The sequence below is a fragment of the Sinocyclocheilus anshuiensis genome, unplaced genomic scaffold (genome assembly GCF_001515605.1).
Source record: "Sinocyclocheilus anshuiensis isolate Anshui unplaced genomic scaffold, SAMN03320099.WGS_v1.1 scaffold180, whole genome shotgun sequence".
In the NCBI taxonomy this organism is placed as follows: Eukaryota; Metazoa; Chordata; class Actinopteri; order Cypriniformes; family Cyprinidae; genus Sinocyclocheilus; species Sinocyclocheilus anshuiensis.
Window position 1 is genome coordinate 688915 of NW_015554093.1, and position 22617 is coordinate 711531.

Below are 22617 nucleotides of genomic sequence, written 5' to 3' on the forward strand. Positions count from 1 at the left end.
TGACAAAATGATAGACAGACTAAAGATAGACAAAAAGAATAACAGACAGAATGATAGAGTGAACTATAGACAGACAGGACAACAGAGACACACTGGCAGACAGACAGAACTATAAACAGAATGACAGAATGATGGAGAGACAGACAGAATGATAGACAGACAGAACGATAGACAGACGGACAACAGACTTGACAGATAGACAGAACCACAGGCAAACAGAACAAAAAACAGACAAGATGACAGATAGAATGATGAACAGACAGAACGATAGAAAGACAGAACAAAAAACAGACAGGATGACAGAAAAAATTATAAACAGACAAAACAACAGACAGAAGGATAGACAGACAGAACGTTAGACTGACAGAATGATAGACAGGATGACAGACAAACACGAAAAAGATACAGACAAAACGACAGACAGAATGTTACACAGAAGGAACGATAGACAGAACCACAGACAGAATGACAGCTAGACCTATAAACAATGATAGAATGACAGAATGATGGAGAGACAGAATGATCGACAGAACGACAGACAGAATGATAAACAAAATTACAGAATGATGGATAGATGATGACAGAAAGACAGATGATAGATAGAACAATAGATAGACAGTACTTCCTGGTGGTATTTCAACAGTTGTTACTTTATCCTTAATTAAAATAATGTCAGATTCAGTGATGCAGAGCAGAGAAAAAAATAATCACATTAATGAATGAATAACCCAATTAACGCTACAGCACTCAAGTTGTGTGTCTCAAATAAAGAATTTATGCAGATGAACACAGACGGTTTCTACTAACAGGTGGCTTTTAGCAGTCAGAATCTAAAAAGACAGTTCACATAAGCACACTGTTTACATAGCCTAGCTGCTGCAACACTCAAATGTGCTATGAAATGCTACACTGTTGATGCTAGTGGACATGACAGTGACAGTGAATTATATGCATAGTAAACAGTCTGCAATTCCCACTTCTGGGTGAACCACTAAAAGAAGAGCAGGAATTGTCGAGTTATTAATTTATATACCATCAGAGTCGTGTCAGGCTGCTGTGCTTCAGTAATTCTCTGCTCACATTTCGCAGCTTGCTAATCATCTGTGCCATCTCCTCATGATTTCAGTTTACGGCATAGCTCGAACTAAGGTAATTGCTTTGATTGCCCGTGTGCTTACAGTAGCTTCTCTATTTGCTATCTGTCTCGAGAGATGTCAAAGAGACTTTGTTTTTGGCACCTTTGTAAGAAATAATGAATTAATGAAATCCCTTCATAAGCACCTCATCAGAAACTAATCAGAGAATCAAGAGGCTAGATGAGGTAACGGAGTTTTATGAAGCAATGGCACAGATGAACTGGAGTGAATAACAATGTGAACAGTCAGAGCTCTGAGTGGCAGCTCTGACATTTGTCGAGGACAAACAAGTTTCCTGTCAGAGATAAATACTGTAAGCAGCCTGGTGTTTTCTGTCTGGCCCACACAATCCTCATTACCAAAACACTTTTTTTAAATAGTGGTTTCCGAGATGGCTGGCAAATAGCCTCACAGTCCAAAAAGCACAGATAACAAGCACCTTAAAGGGATAGTTCATCCAAAAATGAAAATTTGATGTTTATCTGCTTACCCCCAGGGCATCCAAGATGTAGGTGACTTTGTTTCTTCAGTAGAACACAAATTATGATTTTTAAGTCCAACCGTTGCAGTCTATCAGTCGTATAATGCATGGCAATGGTAACAAAATCTATGAGTAAAAAAAACATGCACAGACAAATCCAAATTAAACCCTGTGGCTCGTGATGACACATTGATGTCCTAAGACACGAAACGATCGGTTTGTGCCAGAAACTGAACAGTATTTATATAATTTTTTACCTCTGATTCACTGCAATGTCCAACTTCCTTGAGTGCGCGCATCAGAGAGGTGTGTACGCGCTCTGGCGTAGTTTACGTTAATGGGTGTGTTGTCATTTTTGGATGAACTATCCGTTTAATGTACAATAACATCTTGAGAAAATTAAGAAGTTCAAAGTATCACAGATACAACTGCCTACCAACACAAGGACTCATGTCCAACGCTGTGTAAATTCATTTTCTTTATCACTACTTTTGTCTTGTTTTACAAAAAAAATATCTAAACATCCTTATCTGTCTGCGCACCTGTTAATATGAGCACCTGTTCACAGTTAACTTTATTTTTAGTAGTTATTTAATGCATTGTTTGCATAACTACTTTTTATAGCAATTCGTTCTCAGATAAGCAAGGGACAGAATTTTAAACCTAACAGATAGGCAACGTAACATAACATAACATAACATAACAGATCAACCATTTAAATCAAGGGACAACTGTTTAATAAATATAATGGCATTAATAATAATAATATTAATATTTTTATAATTATATTGATGTTATATTTATTAAAAAGTTTAATAAATGGTTGATATAATAATAATAATAATTATTATTATTATTAGATTAGCCATTTAGACCAAGAAACAACTGCTTAATAAATGTCATGACATAATATGCAATAATAATAATATACAATTCTTCTTATTTAAGTTGTTTTATTGTAGCCTAATGATTTATCATGTTTTATAATTCTTTTTAAGGATGAATAATCTGTACTGCATATCAGTTAACAAAACTGTTACCAAAAATAAATAAATAAATAAATAAAAATGGGAAGAACTGTATAAAATACACATTTGGAGGCCATGAAAGACCGGACATGTTTCCCTATCACTGTCTGAAGCGCTTGGGTAAAAAGAACATGATGATTCAGCACCATATCAGTTCAGTCCAAGACTTTATAACCATGAAAACCAACTGACCACCCTCAAACACTGAGCACAGATCAAGGACTTTCTAATGACTTCATAACTTCAGCATTCCTTCTTTAGCTCAAAGGGGTGAGGTGATGGAGTTTTCCACGCAAGTCCTCAGCTAGCATTGAGAAACACTGTTAGGCACAGTGCTCTGGCACAGACAATCACATCTGTCATGGAACTCTCTCTGGCAGTGTAATCTAATTTGAGTGTGTTGCTTGCTTCCCTCAAGCCAAGGATATACATGTCCAACCAAAATGTCAAACACCAGCTGAGAAGCCAGCACACCCAGAGGCTCAAGGCCAATCTGCACATAATGAGGCTAGGGGACCCTTTCAGAGGTGTCAGCACTAGCCTAACCTATGGTTACACTTTCCTCATGACTAATGCTAGCGACAAAGAACTGTGTGAACAAGTGCCAGTTCAGCCAAAGAGATAGGACAGAATTTGAAGGTCAGGGTAAATTTAACTTATTTTGTCTTCTGGGAAACATGTAATTATATTCTGTAGCTTCTGCAGGGCAGTACTCAAATCGATTTGAATCGAATGAATGAATGAATGACTCAATGACTTATTCATTAAGATATTTACTGCCACCTTTTAGTTTCTTATTTAGAGTATAATGTCATAAAAAAATTATAATTACATATTAATAAAAATCTATATTAATAAAAAAAACAAATTTAAGGAATAGTTTACCCAAAAATTTAAAATTCTGAAGCTACTTTTTGTAATATCTAATTAGATTAATTAATCACCACACTGTGTAATTAATTAGAGTAAAAATTTTAATCCATTGATTATATTTGCGTGTAGGTAATCAGACACAAAAAAAAAAAAAATCTGTTTTGGTCATAAAAGTCAGTTGATAATCTAATCTTTACCTTCACTTCAAATTAAATCTCCCTGTTCCGTTCTTAATATATTCTGAGGCATCTTATTTCAACATGATCTGCATTTCAGATGTAGTTCAGGGATGGTGTAATGCAGCAGACGATTAAGATCATCTTTATTTTACAACCCATTTTCTCCATCACAGATGTTGTTTGTGGAATATGAGTCAGCCAAATGAAAAAGCAGCGGTGGAAGATGAAAAAAAAATATGATAATGATGATGAAAATGGCTTTTTTTCTTCATTTCCTCCTACCTTGGTGAGATATCACATCCTTGCTGCATGAAGGCTCCCAGGGAAAACCACAGGCTATTGAAGATCCCAAATTCATTGGTGTGTTCAGGTTGCTTCTCCTGCTTCTCCTCTCGTTGATTCTGATTTTGACTGTGCTGATTTGGCGACTGGTTGGGTTCTGGTGACGGTGGTCGGTTCTGGTTTTGGTTTTGCTGCTCCATTCCTTCCTCTTCGTCATCTGCATGCCACTCATACGGACTGAAGCGACTCACCAGGAACAGCACCACACTCACGCCAATGTAGGCAAACACAATGCACATCCAGATCTCGTACGCCAATGGGTCCAGGAAGGAGAAGACACCTGGTTTGGACTTGGTGGGCTTCTTGATCATGATGGATATACCTAAGCTCATAAAGGGCTTGGAGAAATCGATGACCTCCTCTCTGACCAAAGTGATGGTGAGGGGGGCGACAGCCACGTCTGCTTTCTACAAGACAATATGATTACATCATTACGCAAAGATAAGAGTGTCTAGTGTGATTTACTGCTGACAATCATATTTTCAACAACTTCTCAGAAAGTGATGCAATCAAACATTCAGAATATGTTTTAAGAAGCTTTGAGATCCAGTTTGCATACAACAAGGCTGTTCCTCTGTAGGTTTTCAGAACCCACTGGAATTACAAATCAAGCACAAACCAACAAAAAGCTTTATCCACCATTTTAGAAGCAGCTGAACATATAAATAACTTCAAGTACTATGAATCACTACAGAGTCAGTTCTACTCAATGCTGCATCCTCAAGAGAATCCCTCGTATGCTATTGCTCTCTACGCTTCATAATAATGCCATATTTTCTTCAAGCAGAAGAGAAATCTAACGAATGCCGCTTGACAACACTGAGCTGTGGTGTTCGCCTTTAGCCCAATGAAGACAGACTACATCTGACACTGCTTAGCATTCCAAAGCAACTAATGCTGCAGCCTCAGGGTAAAAATGCTCTGAATAAAAAACTGAGTGTGTACAAAAGCCAACCTCACATGCACCTCAGTTTTGCTATTATAAATGATATATTGCTAATTGGCCTTCGTTAGGACTCTTTGCTATGTTGTGTAGCGAATCAGCTCATGGGGAAATATGAATAATTAATCATAACTAGTTATAATTAATTATAGCAAAACTGCCAGAAAGTCAGACATTGTACAAACATGCTCTGACAGTAGGGAAAATCTACTTCATAAGTGATAAGAGACAAAAAACTTTTGTTCAACCTGAGGTGTTGAGTTTAGGACACACCGTGTCCTGTTCCCTGTTCTCCTGTTCTTCAAACTTTGCCAGCGCTTTGCTATATATTTCAGAAAAGATTTTTGTCACTGTTACAGACCGGACCTCCAAGGAATGGAAGAAGTGAAGCTTTAAGCTTAAGTGACTGATGTACGCTAGAGATACTCAAACTTAACATGCCAGCTGAAATAAAATAAAATAAAATAAAATAAAATAAAAGGGAATAGTGTAAAGGCTAGAATAAATAAATAAGCAAACAAACAAACAAATCCTTACCACACAAAACTTGATAACATTCACAGATAATAGCTACTTACGCCATACACTAGTTCTCCAACCATCCCATTCCACATCATTGTCTCTGAGTCTCTGGCTCCATACTTTCTGTCCCCCACTATTTCTAGCCTGTAGGAATAGCCCACGTGCTTGGCGATCTCTGCAGCCAGCTCCACACAATAACCTTCATATTTGTCATTACCCACTAGCTGCTCATGGTTCTTCTTCAGCATCACATATGGAGACTCCTAAGGATAAAGAACACAGTGCAGGTTAATTTTGCATTTCTTGTTTCGTGTGGTAGCAAGAGCCAGATCAGTCTAGATGTTTGGTTACTACATGATTCAGAGTAGTCGAAGAGGCTTGAGAGAAAATCTTGCATCAGCTACATCAAATGTTTTCTGCATTTCCAGCATATTTCTCAGCTTATATATTATTGAAGAGTTGCATTTCAGCTCAGTTCTGTGCATCTACACAGAACAACATCAACAGAAAAAAAAACATCCAACAAAAAAACAAGAGAAGTACATTGAAATGTGTGTATGAGGAAACACACCTGTGTTTCCTCATATATGGGTATAATATTACAGTCCTGCAGACTATTATAAAAGAGAAATCAATAGTACAGCTGTCTAACCACAGTCAAAGAAAAATCCTTAAGGGAATGAGGGTATTTCTTTTTGGAGTTCCACTGAAATAAGATTAATAGCCACTCAAAACTCTGAGTCAGCCCACAAACTGTTCCCGTAATGAGCAGAACAGTAAACCCAGCAGGGTTCAAAAGATTCACACTGCCTCTTACCTTCCCGAGAGGATGGTGATTCACCCCAGAGGCAGAGAACAAACTCTTCTGAGTGAGAGATCATGTGGTGACAATTTTTTAGAATTTGCATCATTTTTTACCATGAAACAAGGGATATAACTTACCAGGAGCACCAAAATATTACTATGTACATGGTGACAGTAATATTCTTAATGCCTTTTTATGTCTTTGTTGTATGCTGTAGCAAGTTTGTGGCTACCGAGTAAAATGGGAGTGAGTGGACCTGAAGGAGCAGCCCAGTACCTGTAAAGGCCGTGATACACCAAACCAACATTTAAGAACTAAACGGTGAAATAAGCAGACTGTGTTGTCGCCTTGTGTCATCTGCATCTAGGCCAAAAAATGTGCTTGAACACACCACAAAGACTGCAGGCAATGGCCAACTAGCACGTATGTTCTGCGTTTGCAAGAGAGGAAAAAACTGTCTATATCAGCAAGTGGCAGTAGTCTATGTTTGTCATTCAAACAGGGAAGCTAAAACTAGTACTGTGTCAAATTCAGGCTTGCTTACCATTTTGAATATGAATCATGCTGATCAGTTGGTCTTAACTTTAAACATTCCAGACAGCCATGTCGTTATGAAAATATTTGCATACTGGAATGCTTAGATGTAAAATGGTAACAGCCTCTGTGTTCATTCTTGGCTTTGTCGTTTGCATGCTTTCATTACTTTCACTATTCATCTCGTGCACTGGTTCACTAAGATGAACAGCCAATCAGAGTGAACCGAGCTGACAGAAGTTCAATGACAGCCCAACATTGGCCAACGGTCATCCGTCAGCTTGGTGTGTCACGGCCTTAAGTGTTTAGTAGATCAACCTGCTGTATATAAAGCTTAAGTCATTTTTTATTGTGAAAATACTTTCTCCTGTCCATTCTCAATATTATTGAATTATCATTATAGAATTTTTATAGTTAAAAAAGGTAATTAAGACTATATAACACAGTGTGACATCTTGTAATGAGACTTTATATTTCACAACTTTGACTTTATATCCTACAATGTGATTCATTTTTATTTTAAGCTACCATATAAAATGGACAGTTATAAGCTATTTGTACTTTGAATTAATTGGTAACCATTCATAGCCTGACACAGTAATATAGGCTCAAACCATGGCATGAATTTAGGATGGGACTGTTTGGTTGTTCTGTTTGGTTGACCAGAACAATACTTTTTTCAGTTCCGTTTAGTGAGAATAGCACCCTCCAAGGGACCATTAACTGCATACACACACACACACACACACACACACACACATAGAAAACATGCACACCATTTCATCTTGATAACACTCATGATTGGTAATTCACATTTATGTGACAAATTGCCAGATCAGATGAACAGAAAAAGTTTTCAAAAAACAATAAAAAGCACAAATAACTATTAATCTACTATCTTTCCATTACAACTGAAGTTGTATTGAAAAACTCACCAAGATGGTGGTGACTATGTAGGTCCTGTTTTGCAGTCCAAACGTCTCATTGAGCATGTTGCTGTAAGTAGCTGTGTTCACGTATTTCTCATGTTGGCTCCAGTAGCCCACCTGCAGGTAGAAGGGAGGAATATCACAGCAGAGCACAGGAATTTCAGAGCCACTATTTTTAGAATGTTAAATATTCATATTGATGGCTTAAGAGGAGCTGTAATCACTTGAAATGCATGCGCAGCTCTTTAAGCCTGCCTGTGACTAACACTTCATTCGCTTTTAACACAGCTAGTGCTGAAGTTTCAGGTGCAACCTCAGGTTAATCATTCCGAATCAAATTTATGTCAGGAAAATGTCAAGCATTATCTGTTTTCTAAAATTTCAAGTGAGAAGTCAGAATGTATGATTATTGGGATGGGCTGGTAAGCGTGGACACCATATGTGTGCAAGCAGGGAAAAAACTATTCGATTTACTTTCTTGGGTCCGTTTGGGCCAAATTCCATCACGCTGACGGTGAAGTTGATCCGATGTCCTTTTTCATTAAACTGAATATGTCCTGTAAGCCCTTCAAATTGCACCTACAGAGAAAATCACACATAATCGGATTGTTCATCATTTCACCTTCATCATTCACCCAGAACTTCACTAGGTGTGAAACCTGTTTTACATTTTTGTACAGGAAGCCAAATGATACTTATGCTAGGGCTGCATGATTAATCAAAATAAAACTGAAATCAATATGGCTTACTGTGATTATCACAATGGCTGCTTTTTAATTAAATAAATATATGCAATGTGTCCTAAGTGCAGCACTGTGTTCCTTTACACACAAGCAGCTCATGATCCTGTGTTTTCAGTGTCTCAAAGTGGCAGTAAATGCTGCTCCACACAAATTCATCTCTGCATTTGGGACCCTCATAACATGAATTAGGGAATGCAACATGTGCCAACCATGTTCCCAAACTTATAATGAGAGGCCCGCTTATAAACCAGCTGTTGTCAACAAAGAGAAGCTTAAAGGGCTCCTTGCACCAAAATAAAAGCTGGATGGTTTAACATTAGAAAATAAAGAAATCAAGAAATTTTGAAAAAGTAATATTTTATATTTTAATATGTTTATTTAGCAGTAGTTGTAGTAGTGGTAGTAATAATAATGATAATTGCTTCTATTGTCCTAATTTGTAAGTCACTTTGGATAAAAGCATCTGCTAAATAATTAAATGTAAATATAAATAATAATAATAATAATTGGTATTATTATTATTTTATAGTTATACTATCACTTCCACCACAGCAATCCTGAAGCTTTAAAAAAATGCAATTAGCCTTTTCCCCTAAATTGTGAAGCCCTAACTGTGCATGAAATAATGGCATTTTTAAAAGCTGAAAGCCAGATCTAGGTGGTAAAATTGGCTCTGTACCAGCCCCTAAAACATTTAGGTCTTGAACCAGAAACTCAATTTAAAAAAAGAAAAAAAAGAAATGCCCAATAAGAAGTTACAAAGCCCATTCAATTGATCAGCATCCTGTCAATATGTATGTGGCACTGCACAGAGGCTATTTTCTGTTTGTCTGAAATGAATGTATTTACAATCAACATCAATAAATAATTGCTGAGAATTTCATCAGATAATGGATAAAACAAAAGCAGTTTGTGATTGCATAATAAGGCTGAATCAAATTACTTTGGATGTTAAGATGACCCAGATGTACTATGTTTGTTTGTGGGCAGGTTATATAGTAACAGTGCATGATTTCTTCGTTCGACTTCCAAGTCAGTAAAAAATACAGGCCAGTTCTGAGGTTTGCAGTTCATCCGACGAAGTACCAGCTTTGCCATGAGAACCAGTACTCTTTTGCTGTAAAAAAAAAGTGCCTGGTTACCTGCTGTAGGGCTCTCTGAATGTCGATGCCTTGGCCCCAGGGTGCAGGAGGGTTAGCCAGACACTCTCCTGCATTCCCCCTGCGAGAGATATCAATGTGCTGCTTTCTCAGGTTCTGGAAGGCAGTGGCCATGACAGTCACCCCGTCATATGTGAGTGCTCCAGTGTACTGAGATGTTCCACAGACACGTTCCAAATGAAAAGTAAGAGGGAAAAGGATAAAAGGATTTATTCACAACCTTAGGCTTTCACTTGCCCTGCTGAAAAGGCCAGCATAGAGGGTCACCAGCATACATTGATGTGTTTCTTGCTAGTTTAAGTAGCAAGATTTAATTCATCAACCATCTTCACCTCTTGAATGCATTACCCAGGCAGGATCAAAATGGAAATTCAAGGTCTTTTCAGCAGGGCACACACCTTTTTAAGTCCATCATGAGAGCATTTAAAATCATATTTTTTTGACTAAGACCTTGCTTTACCTTGAGTCTCCTTTTGGGACTTTTCAAGTCTTTACTGTCAAACTCCAGCCAGTGCTGTATTGTCCTGCTGACAGTAGGGTTTGTGTAGTTCATGAGCTGGAAGCCTGTCACATTGGCACCTCCCTTCCTGAACTCTGTGAGATTAAGATCCAGAAATCCCTGAAGGCAAACACATCAAAATCTCCAATTATTCATTCATCTTTCGATTCTGCTTTGATACACAGACCAACATTTAACATAGCAAGTTTCAGGACTTTGTGTACTCTAATGCAAAAGGAAGAAGCAAATGCAATCATTTTTAATATCAGAATTGTGTAAGATTTCAGGGTAATAAAATGAGTTCAAAATCTATTACACTTTCTATTGAAGCAATAAGTTAAATTTAACAGAAAATAGTATTCAGTCAAATAGAATACAATATAAACCCATAATTAAAGTCAGAACACATGATTTAGACATAATTACATCTTCTTAGTTTAGCTAGATCTTAGAAAAATACCCATTAGAAACAAGGCTTTATGGCACAGTTATGGTTAGAGTTATCAATATAATGTGGTTACATCATGAGAGTCAGTGTTAGAGCTAATGATACAGTCACATGCATAGACATACATAGATATGCATGCTGGGTAAATATCACTGTGTGATAACAGCTAATTGTACTGTATCTGTGTTTATGTGTATGTTTGCTCATCTGGGTGACCGACCCATGTGGCGATGAACCTCAGGGGACAAAGTATTGCATCCTTGCTGCTTTCATCATAATTGGTTATGGGATGACATCTTTTCTCATCATTGCTGAATTGGATTATGTACTTGTCTTGTTTGGAGGATTTTCTTTTTACCCATCACAGAACCCAATTGTATATTTACAATGCTTCCTGTGAAGTCACAGTTCGTAAGTGCTGCATTACAGTTTATTTAGTTGGCTTTCTGAACAACTATTATTTTGTAATATTAAGATATTAAAACCATCCTGAAAAAAAAAACTGAAAATAGAAACAAAAAAAAATGTAATAAAATACTAAAAATATTAAAATAAAATATTAATCAAACATTATAAACTACCATAGTCCTGACCTAAGTGCCATAGGGAAGATCTGAGAAGTATAGCCATTGAGTGAAAATGGAAATTACATAATAAAATAAATAAATATAATCATAATGTTATATAATCATAATGAGATTCATTTAAAATGCTTCCTGTGATGTCATAGTTCATGAACACAGTTTCTTCAGCTTCTTCAGTCAGCCAATTATGTTTTCTGAGCAACCATTATTTTGTTACTCCACTGAACTGCTTAATGCATTGGCAGACCTAAAATATTAAAAACCATCCTGAACAATTAAAACTAGAAATAGAAAATCTAAATTCTAAACATATCAGCAATATTACATTCTAAACTTCCATAGACAATCTAGGAAAGATCTGAAAAGTATGGTAATAGAGTGAAAAATAAATAAAACAAATAAAAAAATTAAAAATAATAATAATTCAATTCAAAATCATATCATAAGATGAATTTACAATGCTTCTTGTGTCACAGTCTATGAGTGCTTTATTATTAGTATATTTTCTGAGCATAGGAAAAAAAATCAAATCAAATAATAAAAGTGACATGATTCACCCAGTAGTCCTATTTGTTGAAAGGTGTACATGTTATAATGGTTGCTACGCCCCTGCCACACACTCCCACTCACAAGGATGCAAAAAAGAAAAGGATCTCATGCCTTCAAGAAAGGGTACAAATGCTAATTCTGTCAGCTCAGAGGGTAATCTGCAATCTCTCTGCATTGTGTGTCACATTTAAAAGCATGCACACTCCCCAGTCACATAGAAAAAAGGGAGAAAAAGTAGCCAAGCAATGTAAAACACCACCATCAATTCGTCTGAGTGGTCCCTTGCGATTCTAGTCAATGTTCAAGAGGTTAACCGACAATACATCTTAAGTAGCCTCTAGGCTCATAGTTCATTCATGCAGACCAAAGAGGACTGAAGGATACAGGATTCTTCACTTACCAGGTTTGCTACTATGTAATGGTAGTTCTTTAAGTTCTTTTTTTGTGCCGCAATCTGAAAGACAAATGCAACACACATGAGAGCATTAAAGCACAACCCTCTCCCTTGCTGTCAACTAATGGCAGGCCTTTTTCATTTGATGCCAATTAAAGTATAATTTTTAGCCTGGCTCTCTAAATAGCAATGAATAGGTCCCATCACTCAGGACTTAATTGCACACCCTCCCAAGCACACTGAGTGTGGAATATCTGTGATCAGAAGGGGCAGTCGGAACTACACGAGATTGAAGGGCGGAAAGAAGGATTTGGCATCTGTCACCATAGGAAGTCCAATTATAGGACTTAATGACTACACGTGCACGAAGACCGCAGGAACACCTGTGAACAGCAGCAAGCCTCTGGAAGCACACCGTCAGGGTTAATCGTATCGGATGCTGATTTCTGATCATTGGGTTTGGCAGGGTTTCTTTGAGATCTTGTCTGGATGGTGAATAGTGAGAAAAGTAATTGCCTTGGTGTGCCTGAAGGAGGAATTCATTGTTTCTCAATTCTCAGATGGGAAAGACATGACATAACTTTAAAGTGTACTGAAAAATTATCTGCTATCCAATAAGACATGTAATGTTCCATAATGAAGTCAACATAAAATTTCTAAAAATGAAGTCAGATGTCCCAGAGCAACTTATTTAGTGTCTATAGGCCATTAAGTTAAGAGAATACACTGTGAATTATGAAATATAAATACAGGGCTTTGACAATACTTGACAATACTTGGAATCCCTCTAGAAACTAAGAAATTAATTGGGGATACTGCGGAAGCAATAAATGATTAATAGAGGTATAAATTTGTGTAGGTTTTTTTATGTTAAAAATAATTAAGTGTTTTGCAACAGTACTAATTATTAAGACCAAATGAAACTCAACAGATAGCAAAGTTTCCACCCTTTTGATAATGAATTTCGATCACATTTGCTTGTGGCATTTGCCAGTTGCTTATGATTACTAAATAAGCAATTGATATTATTTTAGTGAAAATGGCTGGGAAGGATTTCAATTTGTATGTCAGTACTGAATTCATAGACTGTAAAATGTAAATACGCATGCAAATGAGCATACTGATGGTCATGCTTGCTCGAGGGCAGATTTCACAAAGAACAATATCTTGCCAATTGAGTATTTTAAAGCAAAACTAGAATTTTTAATGTTATAAATAATTAAATATATTATTTATATATAGTCATTAAATTGTGATTTCCAGGCCTGGAAACAACAATTTAATGACTATTGGAATGCTGAGCTTAATACTCTCAACTCTGTGTAATGCATTTTCCAGTCCATTCCACATAATTCCACATATTTTCCCTTAAAATCCATGCAGAAAATGTGAACATTTTGTCTGGGCCAACCACCCGATTATGGGTTCACACAGTCAAATACATGCACTATACACATGATATAAAAAAAAAATTAAACATGTTCTTAATCATAGTAACGTATGAAGCATTTACCAAATTTAAGATGGAGTTGAGTCTCTCCAGCTCACAGTCCAGAATGACCCTGTACTCCTTCTTCTTATCCAGATCTTGGATGGTTTTCAAGAACGCTACCTCTGTCAGGGTGTCAAAGTTTATGGATGTCACCTGCCAGGTCTTCTCAGCAGCAGTGTCCAAGATCTTTTGCAGCACCGTCAGACCTTCAAAAAGAAAAAGAAAAGTCCCAGTAAGAAGACTCGTATGGCTATAATTGAATATTCATAATAGGCAGCTGCTTGCATGGATACACATTTGTTTCAGCACAATATGTTGAAGCATCTGTACCTCTTCAAAACATCAGTATTTTAAGACAGTGATGCAACTCTGTGAATATCACTTTAGTGATGTACTGTAACATTCTGGGAAGTAAAGTCTTGATTTGGAAAAAAAAAAAACACATGCTCTGTTGAGTCACGTACTCCTGAGGAGAAGCTCTGTCTCCAAATTCAGCAGAGGGTCTCCACTGTTCTGCTCCAGCTCTAATCAACATCTGCTTTCATATCACTTAGAATCTCCTGCTTAGAATTATGGACAGCTAAATGCTGAACTTCAAATGCTCCTCTTTTCTTCAGCTTAGGGAAAATTCTGGGTGTTTTTGTAAGGAGGACAAGTTGAGACGCGTTTGAAGTTGTTTAGTCTGGACATATTTAAAAAAAAAAAAGAGCAATAATGGTTAAATTAAATATTTGGATATGCAACTTTTTTTTTTTCACTAAACAGTGCTCTTCCGTTACTTCTAGCTTGCTTACATATGCTTCTCAGCATCATATTCTCTGAATTTTTTTTTTCCTCCAGTGCTTATCTTTTCAAAGAAAACAGAACCTCACGTTGAGGAACTGCCTTTTGTAATCCGGTAGATCAAAAGCCACTACCAGCAATTGTATGAACTGTACAGCTATGCTTTGGTCATGTGATGGTTTCTTGCATATGGAGAGAAACTAATAAAAGAAAGAACGGCTGATTGTTCTTCAAACAGGAACTATCTGCCGACACTGACAGCTTGTTTCCTGTGTAGCAGATGCACTGATATAATTAGTTTAATGAACGATGATTCGCTCCTCAGTAGCATCTGTATTTTTAAGGTGATTTCCTAGCCTCCTATGATCTATTGACTATGAATTGAATGTAGTTAAGCAAATTCCTCCATTTATTTGACCATTACCTGGGTCAATGAAAAAGTCTACCAGATAGAGAAAAGGAAAAATCGTTACACGTGTCAAGCTTTCAAGTTTTTGCATTCATGTTGGTTTTATATGGTTTTGTTAAAGAGGTCCTATTATGCTTTTTCACTTTTTCAACTTTAGTTAGTCTGTAATGTTGCTGTTTGAGCATAAAAAAGTTCTGCGAAGTTACAAAGCTCAAAGTCCAATTCAAAAGAAGATATTTTATTTAACAGAAATCACTTTTCAAAAACTACAACGAATGACTCGTTTGGACTACAACGCATATTTTCTGCGTATTTCAGAAGGCGGGCCATTTGATACAGGAACTATTCGAGCCGTTCATGCCAGACTGAGGAGAGAGGTGTTGTAATAATGTAAAATATGTGAAAAATAATGTGTTTTTCGAACAACCTAGTATGAGAGTCTGTTCTAGTACACCCTCAAAACAAAATCAAGACTTTGTAAAAGAGCATAATAGGACCCCTTTAAATATGTATACCATTTTTGACAAAAGTTTACATTTATGTGAACCTTAATGGCATAAGCATCAAGCAAAAAGTAAATAATACTTGATTAATGATTACTTAAAGAAAAAATATTATAAAAAATAAATAGTTTTAATAAAAGTTTAAAGTTAAAATATCACTACATGGCTTGATTTGGCACAAATTGGCAGACATAAGTTTTTCAAATATTTATAATATTTAAATTGCTCCAATGCTTAATTTTTTCTTAAGAAATAGTAATTAAAGGAATTTCATCCATTCAATGATAATTTTTTCACTTATATCTACATTACTTTTAATTCAGAAATTAAAAACAGTGAATTCCTTGATTATTCAAATAAAATAAATAAATAAATAGAACATAAAAATGGTTTTTAAATTACTATAAATGCATCAGAAAATGTCACCTCGAGTATGAATATTTTTATATATTTTATTGTCCAGTGTCTTTAAATGTACCCCTACCAATAACAACAATTAAAAAATGGTTTTTAAATTATTACTATAAATGCAGAAAATGTCACCTCCTTGAGTATGAATATTTTTATATATTTTATTGTCCAGTGTCTTTAAATGTACCCCTACCAATAACAACAATTAGAAAACAAAATGTCACTACATGACACTGCAGTGTTAAATCGAAATATTACAGCATTTAAAAGAGTCATCAGTAATACAAATGCTGATTAAAAGTGCTAAACTATGTTTAAAAAGAGATCTGGGTGGTCTTGCAGCACTTCAACTTCAAAAGACAATCTCATTTAGTCATGCTGACTGAATTAGGTAAGTTCCCTGTCAGCCTTTACCCAGAGGAACAGGATCAAAGCCTGTGCATTTTTAAAAATCAAATTATGACACTTTAATACAGCGATCAGTGTTGGCTTGTGCTCGGTTACGATAAGCTTACTGGTCAATATGAATGATGGATTCTGCAGGCAGCAGAATTTCAACTTCAAAGACATCAAATCTCCAATTCAACCAGAGGCAAGTGCCTTCAAATCAAAACCTAGATCAAAACTGACACCTATAATAATACACATATCAGTGTTTGCGAGCAGCACAAATGTCCAAAAACACAAACCACCAACCTCCTAATAAAGCCTGACTATGGATTTTGGTGGAAAATTAGGCCATGCAAAGTTGAGCAAGTGAGATGTTTCAGCGCAAACTAGCTGGCACATTTAAATGGGTCAGGAAAGCAACATAAACTCAAAAAAAAGTTTAATCCGAGACAACATTAATAAGCCAATTTATGTATTTAAATTAATTTGCATTTGTTGTGAATGCTCGGTTGCACTTTGGTTCATCATAGTTGCTCATATATTATGGCCCAGTCCCCTAGAAGCAAGCTTGGTCTTAGAAAAACATGATTAATTTTGCTTCACTGTCAAAATATGTATCAAAATTTGTCCATTTTTGTAAACGCCATGTCTTTTGAGAAGCTCTTGCACAATTTTTTTCCAAATGAGGCAAATGCCTTTGCTTTTGGCAGAGATTCAACTATATCTAGAGATGAGCAGATAGAAACATTATAAATATAGACACTGATCTTGGCCCACTGCATACTATTAGCATAATACGTTAACAATGCATATCATTAACTAAAAACAAGACTACAATCTGGACTGTAGTGTACAAAGAGACTCTTGGGTTCAGTTGTCCACATAAATACTACTTTCTGCGGGAGATTCATTGAAACTTTGAGAAGGGTCTGGCTGCAGCCTCGCACTTGCACTCTCAGACTTGCATTCTCAGACTTGCATTCTCAGACACTTGCACTTCCGCTAGCGACGTCACTTGCAGGCTTTATTTTTTATTTTGTTCTATTTTTTATTACTTTTTGCTTGAATCTCTCAACATTTTACAACAGTAGCCAGGTGGTGAAGACAAGAAAAAATAAACAAAATTACAATGTCACTTGCAATTGCCACTTGCACTCTCCGCTACCTGCGACGTCACTTGCAATCGACAGTCGCAGGTATCGGAGAGTGCAAGTGGCGATTGCAAGTGACATTGTAATTTTGTTTATTTTTTCTCGTCTTCACCACCTGGCTACTGTTGTAAAATATTGAGCGATTCAAACAAAAAGTAATCAATAAATAGAACAAAATAAAAGACTGCAAGTGACGTCGCTAGCGGAAGCGCAAGTGTCTGAGAGTGCAAGTCTGAGAATGCAAGTCTGAGAGTGCAAGTGCAAGGCTGCAGCTAGACCCTCTTGGAAACTTTTGTCACTAGGGTGAAATTTTGTATAATTTACACACTACCTGCACTCTTTTTTCACTGCTGTCAATATGAGCCATCATCTGAAAGGCTTTCATTTCACATCTCTCTGTAAAATAACAGATTAAAAGGATATTTGCTATTTATGGAGTGAGTACTTGGATTATTATACAACAGAAGCCAGAATTAGATTTGTCATTGAAAGAACGGTGAGGCAGCCAATGCATTCACTGGCATTCATTAAAAGACTGTGTCAGATTGCCTTTCGAAACACCTCTACAGCCTTCGCCACACCAACGCTCTACCCTTTTCTGACGCCTTCGTCTCGGCAGCTGTGAAACAGTCTCGTGCCACAGAGCAAACCAGCTTTATCTCCCACCGAGCAGCACTAACCCGCAGATAAGTCGGAGGGAGAGATGGACAGTGCGTTCTGTCCATCTCCCGTTAGTGTTGCCTAGCGCGACTGCGCCGCTGGTGATAAGGCAGGAAAAGGGAAGCAGATGAGTGTAGGGATTGTCTTGGAAGAGCAGAATTGGCTTGCTATCACCCGCTCTTGCCGTGCTTCTCCAAATATCTCACGCACAGGAACAAATTGAATTTCCGTCTGTCTCCTTTAGAGTCCAACACGGTATGCTTAACTCGGCTTCTTCAACAAAGCCGGCTGTGTGTTTACAGGCCCTAACTCTATTATCTGGGTCTTTGAGGAGATAGCATGCGGCTGGCTCATCATGCTTCAGCTCAGTAAACATCTGTGTGAGTTGGCAAGGACAGATTTGCGGGGTTGTGATCACTAAACTGCTGCAAGCTCCACAGATGATGCTCGTCCCATCTGCAGCGGCTTTGAGATGTCATCTCTGAGCACCTGACAAATGATGCAGTAAACATTAGTGTGAGACCAGGTTATTGTAGCAGTAGTTTTGCATGGTAGTAGAGAAAACCATAACACCTAGCCTGAAACACTTTTTGCGCTGTATTACTTTGAAAATATCCATTAGGGATTTGGTGCATTCTAAAGGTTGGACTATTTTTAACATGACACATTGCCTTGATATAAAAAATGCAGCATGGTAATTAAATCGCCGCTATAAAATAAATAAAATAAATTTAAAAAAAATCTAGATGAACATGTCAACCTAAACAATTGAAAAAAAAGAAAAGTAAATGGTGCTAGATGCCAAAAAACATTCTAGCACATGTCGTGGACAAAGATGTCCATCTGATGTATATGGACATTAATAAATATGACAAAATTGGGAATGCATGATATTAAAATTCTTGCCTATAACAAGCCAATAATTATTTATGTTATTGCTAATAGCCAATAAATGGCTGGTATTAAAATTCTAAACTATTTTGTCTAAATAAATTTGAAATAAATCACTAAAAACTAAAATTAGTGAATTTAGTCATCACAACATTATAATGTACAGTACAAAAACTTTATATTTACAGATGACACTCGGACATTAGGGTTGTGCCGATAGATGATAGTATCGTGTATCGACGATAGACAGAGATATCGCCTGTGGCTGATGCCTTTGACGATAGCAAGACGATTATTATTATTATTATTATTATTATCAGGCTAGTAATATACTATCTAATTAATATTAGGGCTTATTTGTTGCATTATATTTATTTTTCCGCGTTTTTACATTATTGCGCGTTCTAACCAATCACACACGATTATGCTGAGCTTATGAATGCAATGGCCAATCAGATGCATTCAGATGAGTCATCACTGAAACAGTTTGAAACAGTGCTGTTGTTCAGTGCACGCTGACCGAATTCTGACTCGCGAAAACAACAAAGTGCAGATGTGCGTGCGATGTAAGTATAAGAGATTTACTCATCATACAGTGTATATTCACTGATTTTAACGGGAGTGTTTTTAAAGTGCATAAACTCACGCTAGACTGAGCTTGTGATGATGTTCTTTGGTAATGTAATGTTCTTTGCTCGTTTTCTGTAGCTGCTTTTTGAATATCTGAGGAAATGTAAGCATTATAATTAGTAACTTACGATGTTTCTATAAATTTGTTATGTTAAATACAAATTCAGTCATATTAAAAACATTAGGCTGCTTTTAGTCTTATGCTGGAGTTGGTTCACGTTCTCGCAATGAAAATGATCACGATAATATCGTCTATCGGCGATCTCACAGGCTGACGATAAGACGATATGAAAATTGAGCATATCGCCCAACACTATCGGACATGTCAACCTAAGTAATCGAAAAAAAAAACTCAAGATGCTGAAAAACAGTGATGTACAAGCAGTGGACAAAGACTAATGAATATGGACAGAATTAGGAATGCATTATATAAAAATGTCAGTCAATAACGATAAACCAATAATTATTTACATTATGGCGAATAACTAATAAATGGCTGAAATAAAAATTCTATACTATTTTGTCTAAATTAATTAGAAATAAATTACTAAAAAATAAAATCAGTCTTTCATATATTACAAGTAAATTTAGGCATCACAACATTATAATGTACAGTATGAAAAATGGATATTAATTTTGAGATTACATTTAACAGTGATATTAAATTAACTTTCAATGAGCGTTAGATGATTGCAAACATAATCTAAATGTGAAAATAGGGGAAATGAGCATGCACAATTAAATACTGGAAAATAAAAAAAAAAGTCTAATATCGGCCACTAACCGATATGTTACCGATATACTACATATAACTAATCAGCATATATAATTTGATTAAAACAAGGAAACAAACAAACATTCTGACAGATTTTGTGTCAGCTTAGACTGAGGATAGTTATGATTACATCTGCCATGTTCTTTACCCTGTGAGCTCTGGGTTTAATGTGCTACTTGACATGACATAAACATTTCACACACACACACACACACACACACACACACACACACACACACATGCACAAAATAGGGGAAATGAGCATGCACAATTAAATACTGGAAAATAAAAAAAAAAGTCTAATATCGGCCACTAACCGATATGTTACCGATATACTACATATAACTAATCAGCATATATAATTTGATTAAAACAAGGAAACAAACAAACATTCTGACAGATTTTGTGTCAGCTTAGACTGAGGATAGTTATGATTACATCTGCCATGTTCTTTACCCTGTGAGCTCTGGGTTTAATGTGCTACTTGACATGACATAAACATTTCACACACACACACACACACACACACACACACACACACACACGCATGCATGCACACACAGGAGTAACTTAAAAGGTTTAAAATAACCTACAGACTGAGTACTCTTGTATCCAGGCAACAGGAGAGCAGAGGTAGTTGTTGTATTTGTGTGTGGATGAAACACTCAGTGACCTTGTGTTCCTAGTTCGGCACTGGCACACATCTGCATGATAAGTGAATCAATAATGTGTGTTTCTTGATTGAGGTTTTAATTTCCCATAACTTTGTATAATCAAGAGTGGGGGGAGAGGATAAACAAATGTAATATTGTGTAACATGGTGGGGGGATTCACAATGAACTGTGCCTGTTGACAGTGCTGTTATTTGTTATTTGCACATGCTCTCTGTGTTGTTTTAGTGCCGATTCACTAAAGGAATTATGCAAATTAGGTAACAGCACAAATGCTGCCACAAAATCTGTACATCACTGTGCATGCAGCATCTCTCCACCACTGCAATCCAGACACCTGAATCAGCTTTTTATAAAGCATCTGGATATATGGCTAGTTATGATGATCTTCTCCATTATTTAAATCCTGCTAGTCAATAGGAAATGTACACAGATACCTCTTTTAAAGGAAGTTCTGTTTACCAGCTGCTTTCTGTGAGCGGTAATGATGTGAAGTTCATTTCACCAGACAAACAGAGCTGTTCAGTTTGTAGTCTTAAAACTGGGAAGAGAAGAAATGTTCTTGCCATGGGTTCCCTTGGGAACTTCATATAGGTTTTGAGATTAGTGGTTTTACTTTAAGAGTAAAATAAGTGTAGCTAATATAAAACTATGTGTAGCTACAAAATCATGCTGGAGGAGATGACAGACAAAAGCAGTACACTGTACCTACTACCTGCACCCAAAAAAGGTCACCCACTAGTGTGGATGTTTTTCTGGATTCTATAAAAAAAGATGAGGTCTTAGTCAACCCAGTCTGCAAGAAGTGCCGATCAACAGTATGTTCTTTTTGTAAGCCTTTGTACAGTTATGGTTATGAACTCTCTCTCCATACACTTATATTTTGAGTGTGATTCATGATTGACCCTCAAAATTTCTACAGATATTGCAATAATATTGTTATCAAGAATTATTTTGGCCATGATAATCGTGTAGTAAAAATCTAATACCATGGCAGCCCTAGTTGGAATATTTAGTTTCATTTTTTTATATTTTCATTGTCTTTTTTGTGTGTGTTGTTGACTAAAATTAGATGCTTTTGTATTACGAGTTAAATTGACTACAATTAATAAACACGGCAATGAAAGGCTAAATTTACAGGATATTTTCATCAAAAGACAAAAACTAACAATATATATATATTAGGGCTGTCAATCGATTAAAATTTTTAATCTAATTAATCACATCCTTTTTCTGTGATTAATCGCACACTTCATGAAATTAAGCATAGACCATTTATCTTGTATCAAATGTTTATTTTGTCATAATTTGCTATATCCAGCACAGTAAACCAAAAGATTGAAGGGTGATTCTCAAAAATCTATATTTTCTGCAAGCTTTTTCAAGATAAATTTAGATGTCTTTCCAAAAAAGGACACTTAAAAACTCCAAAAGGACACCAAAAAACCAAATGATATAAGGAGCCCATATAAGCACATATGAAAGAAAAAAAAAATCAGAATTTTATAGTATGTGTACAGTGCAACAGCAAAGAGCTTTTTTACATTTTAGAGAAGCCAAGTTGCGATACCGAACAAGACCACATGGAGATGCCAAAAAAAATCTAAACCAACCGCCTGCTGACTGCATATATCTACTACAGTACATAGATCAATTCCGTATAACTAAACACAGCAACATAAACATGACAAATCAAAACATT

The 22617-nt window shown here is 36.3% G+C and overlaps 1 protein-coding gene across 2 annotated transcripts in view; it reads right to left on the reverse strand.

The window, feature by feature from the left end:
- The window catches only part of LOC107669376 (glutamate receptor 1-like), a 59899-nt gene that overhangs the window by 24796 nt on the left and 12486 nt on the right, over positions 1 to 22617 (reverse strand). For both annotated transcript variants that reach the window (XM_016461573.1, XM_016461572.1), the window contains exons 4-11: positions 13663 to 13847; positions 12156 to 12209; positions 10136 to 10294; positions 9658 to 9825; positions 8247 to 8351; positions 7779 to 7889; positions 5561 to 5767; positions 3980 to 4446 (exon numbers count right to left, since the gene is read on the reverse strand). In XM_016461573.1, the coding sequence (XP_016317059.1) occupies positions 3980 to 4446; positions 5561 to 5767; positions 7779 to 7889; positions 8247 to 8351; positions 9658 to 9825; positions 10136 to 10294; positions 12156 to 12209; positions 13663 to 13847 (1456 nt within the window). The remainder of the gene's footprint in view (positions 1 to 3979; positions 4447 to 5560; positions 5768 to 7778; positions 7890 to 8246; positions 8352 to 9657; positions 9826 to 10135; positions 10295 to 12155; positions 12210 to 13662; positions 13848 to 22617) is intronic.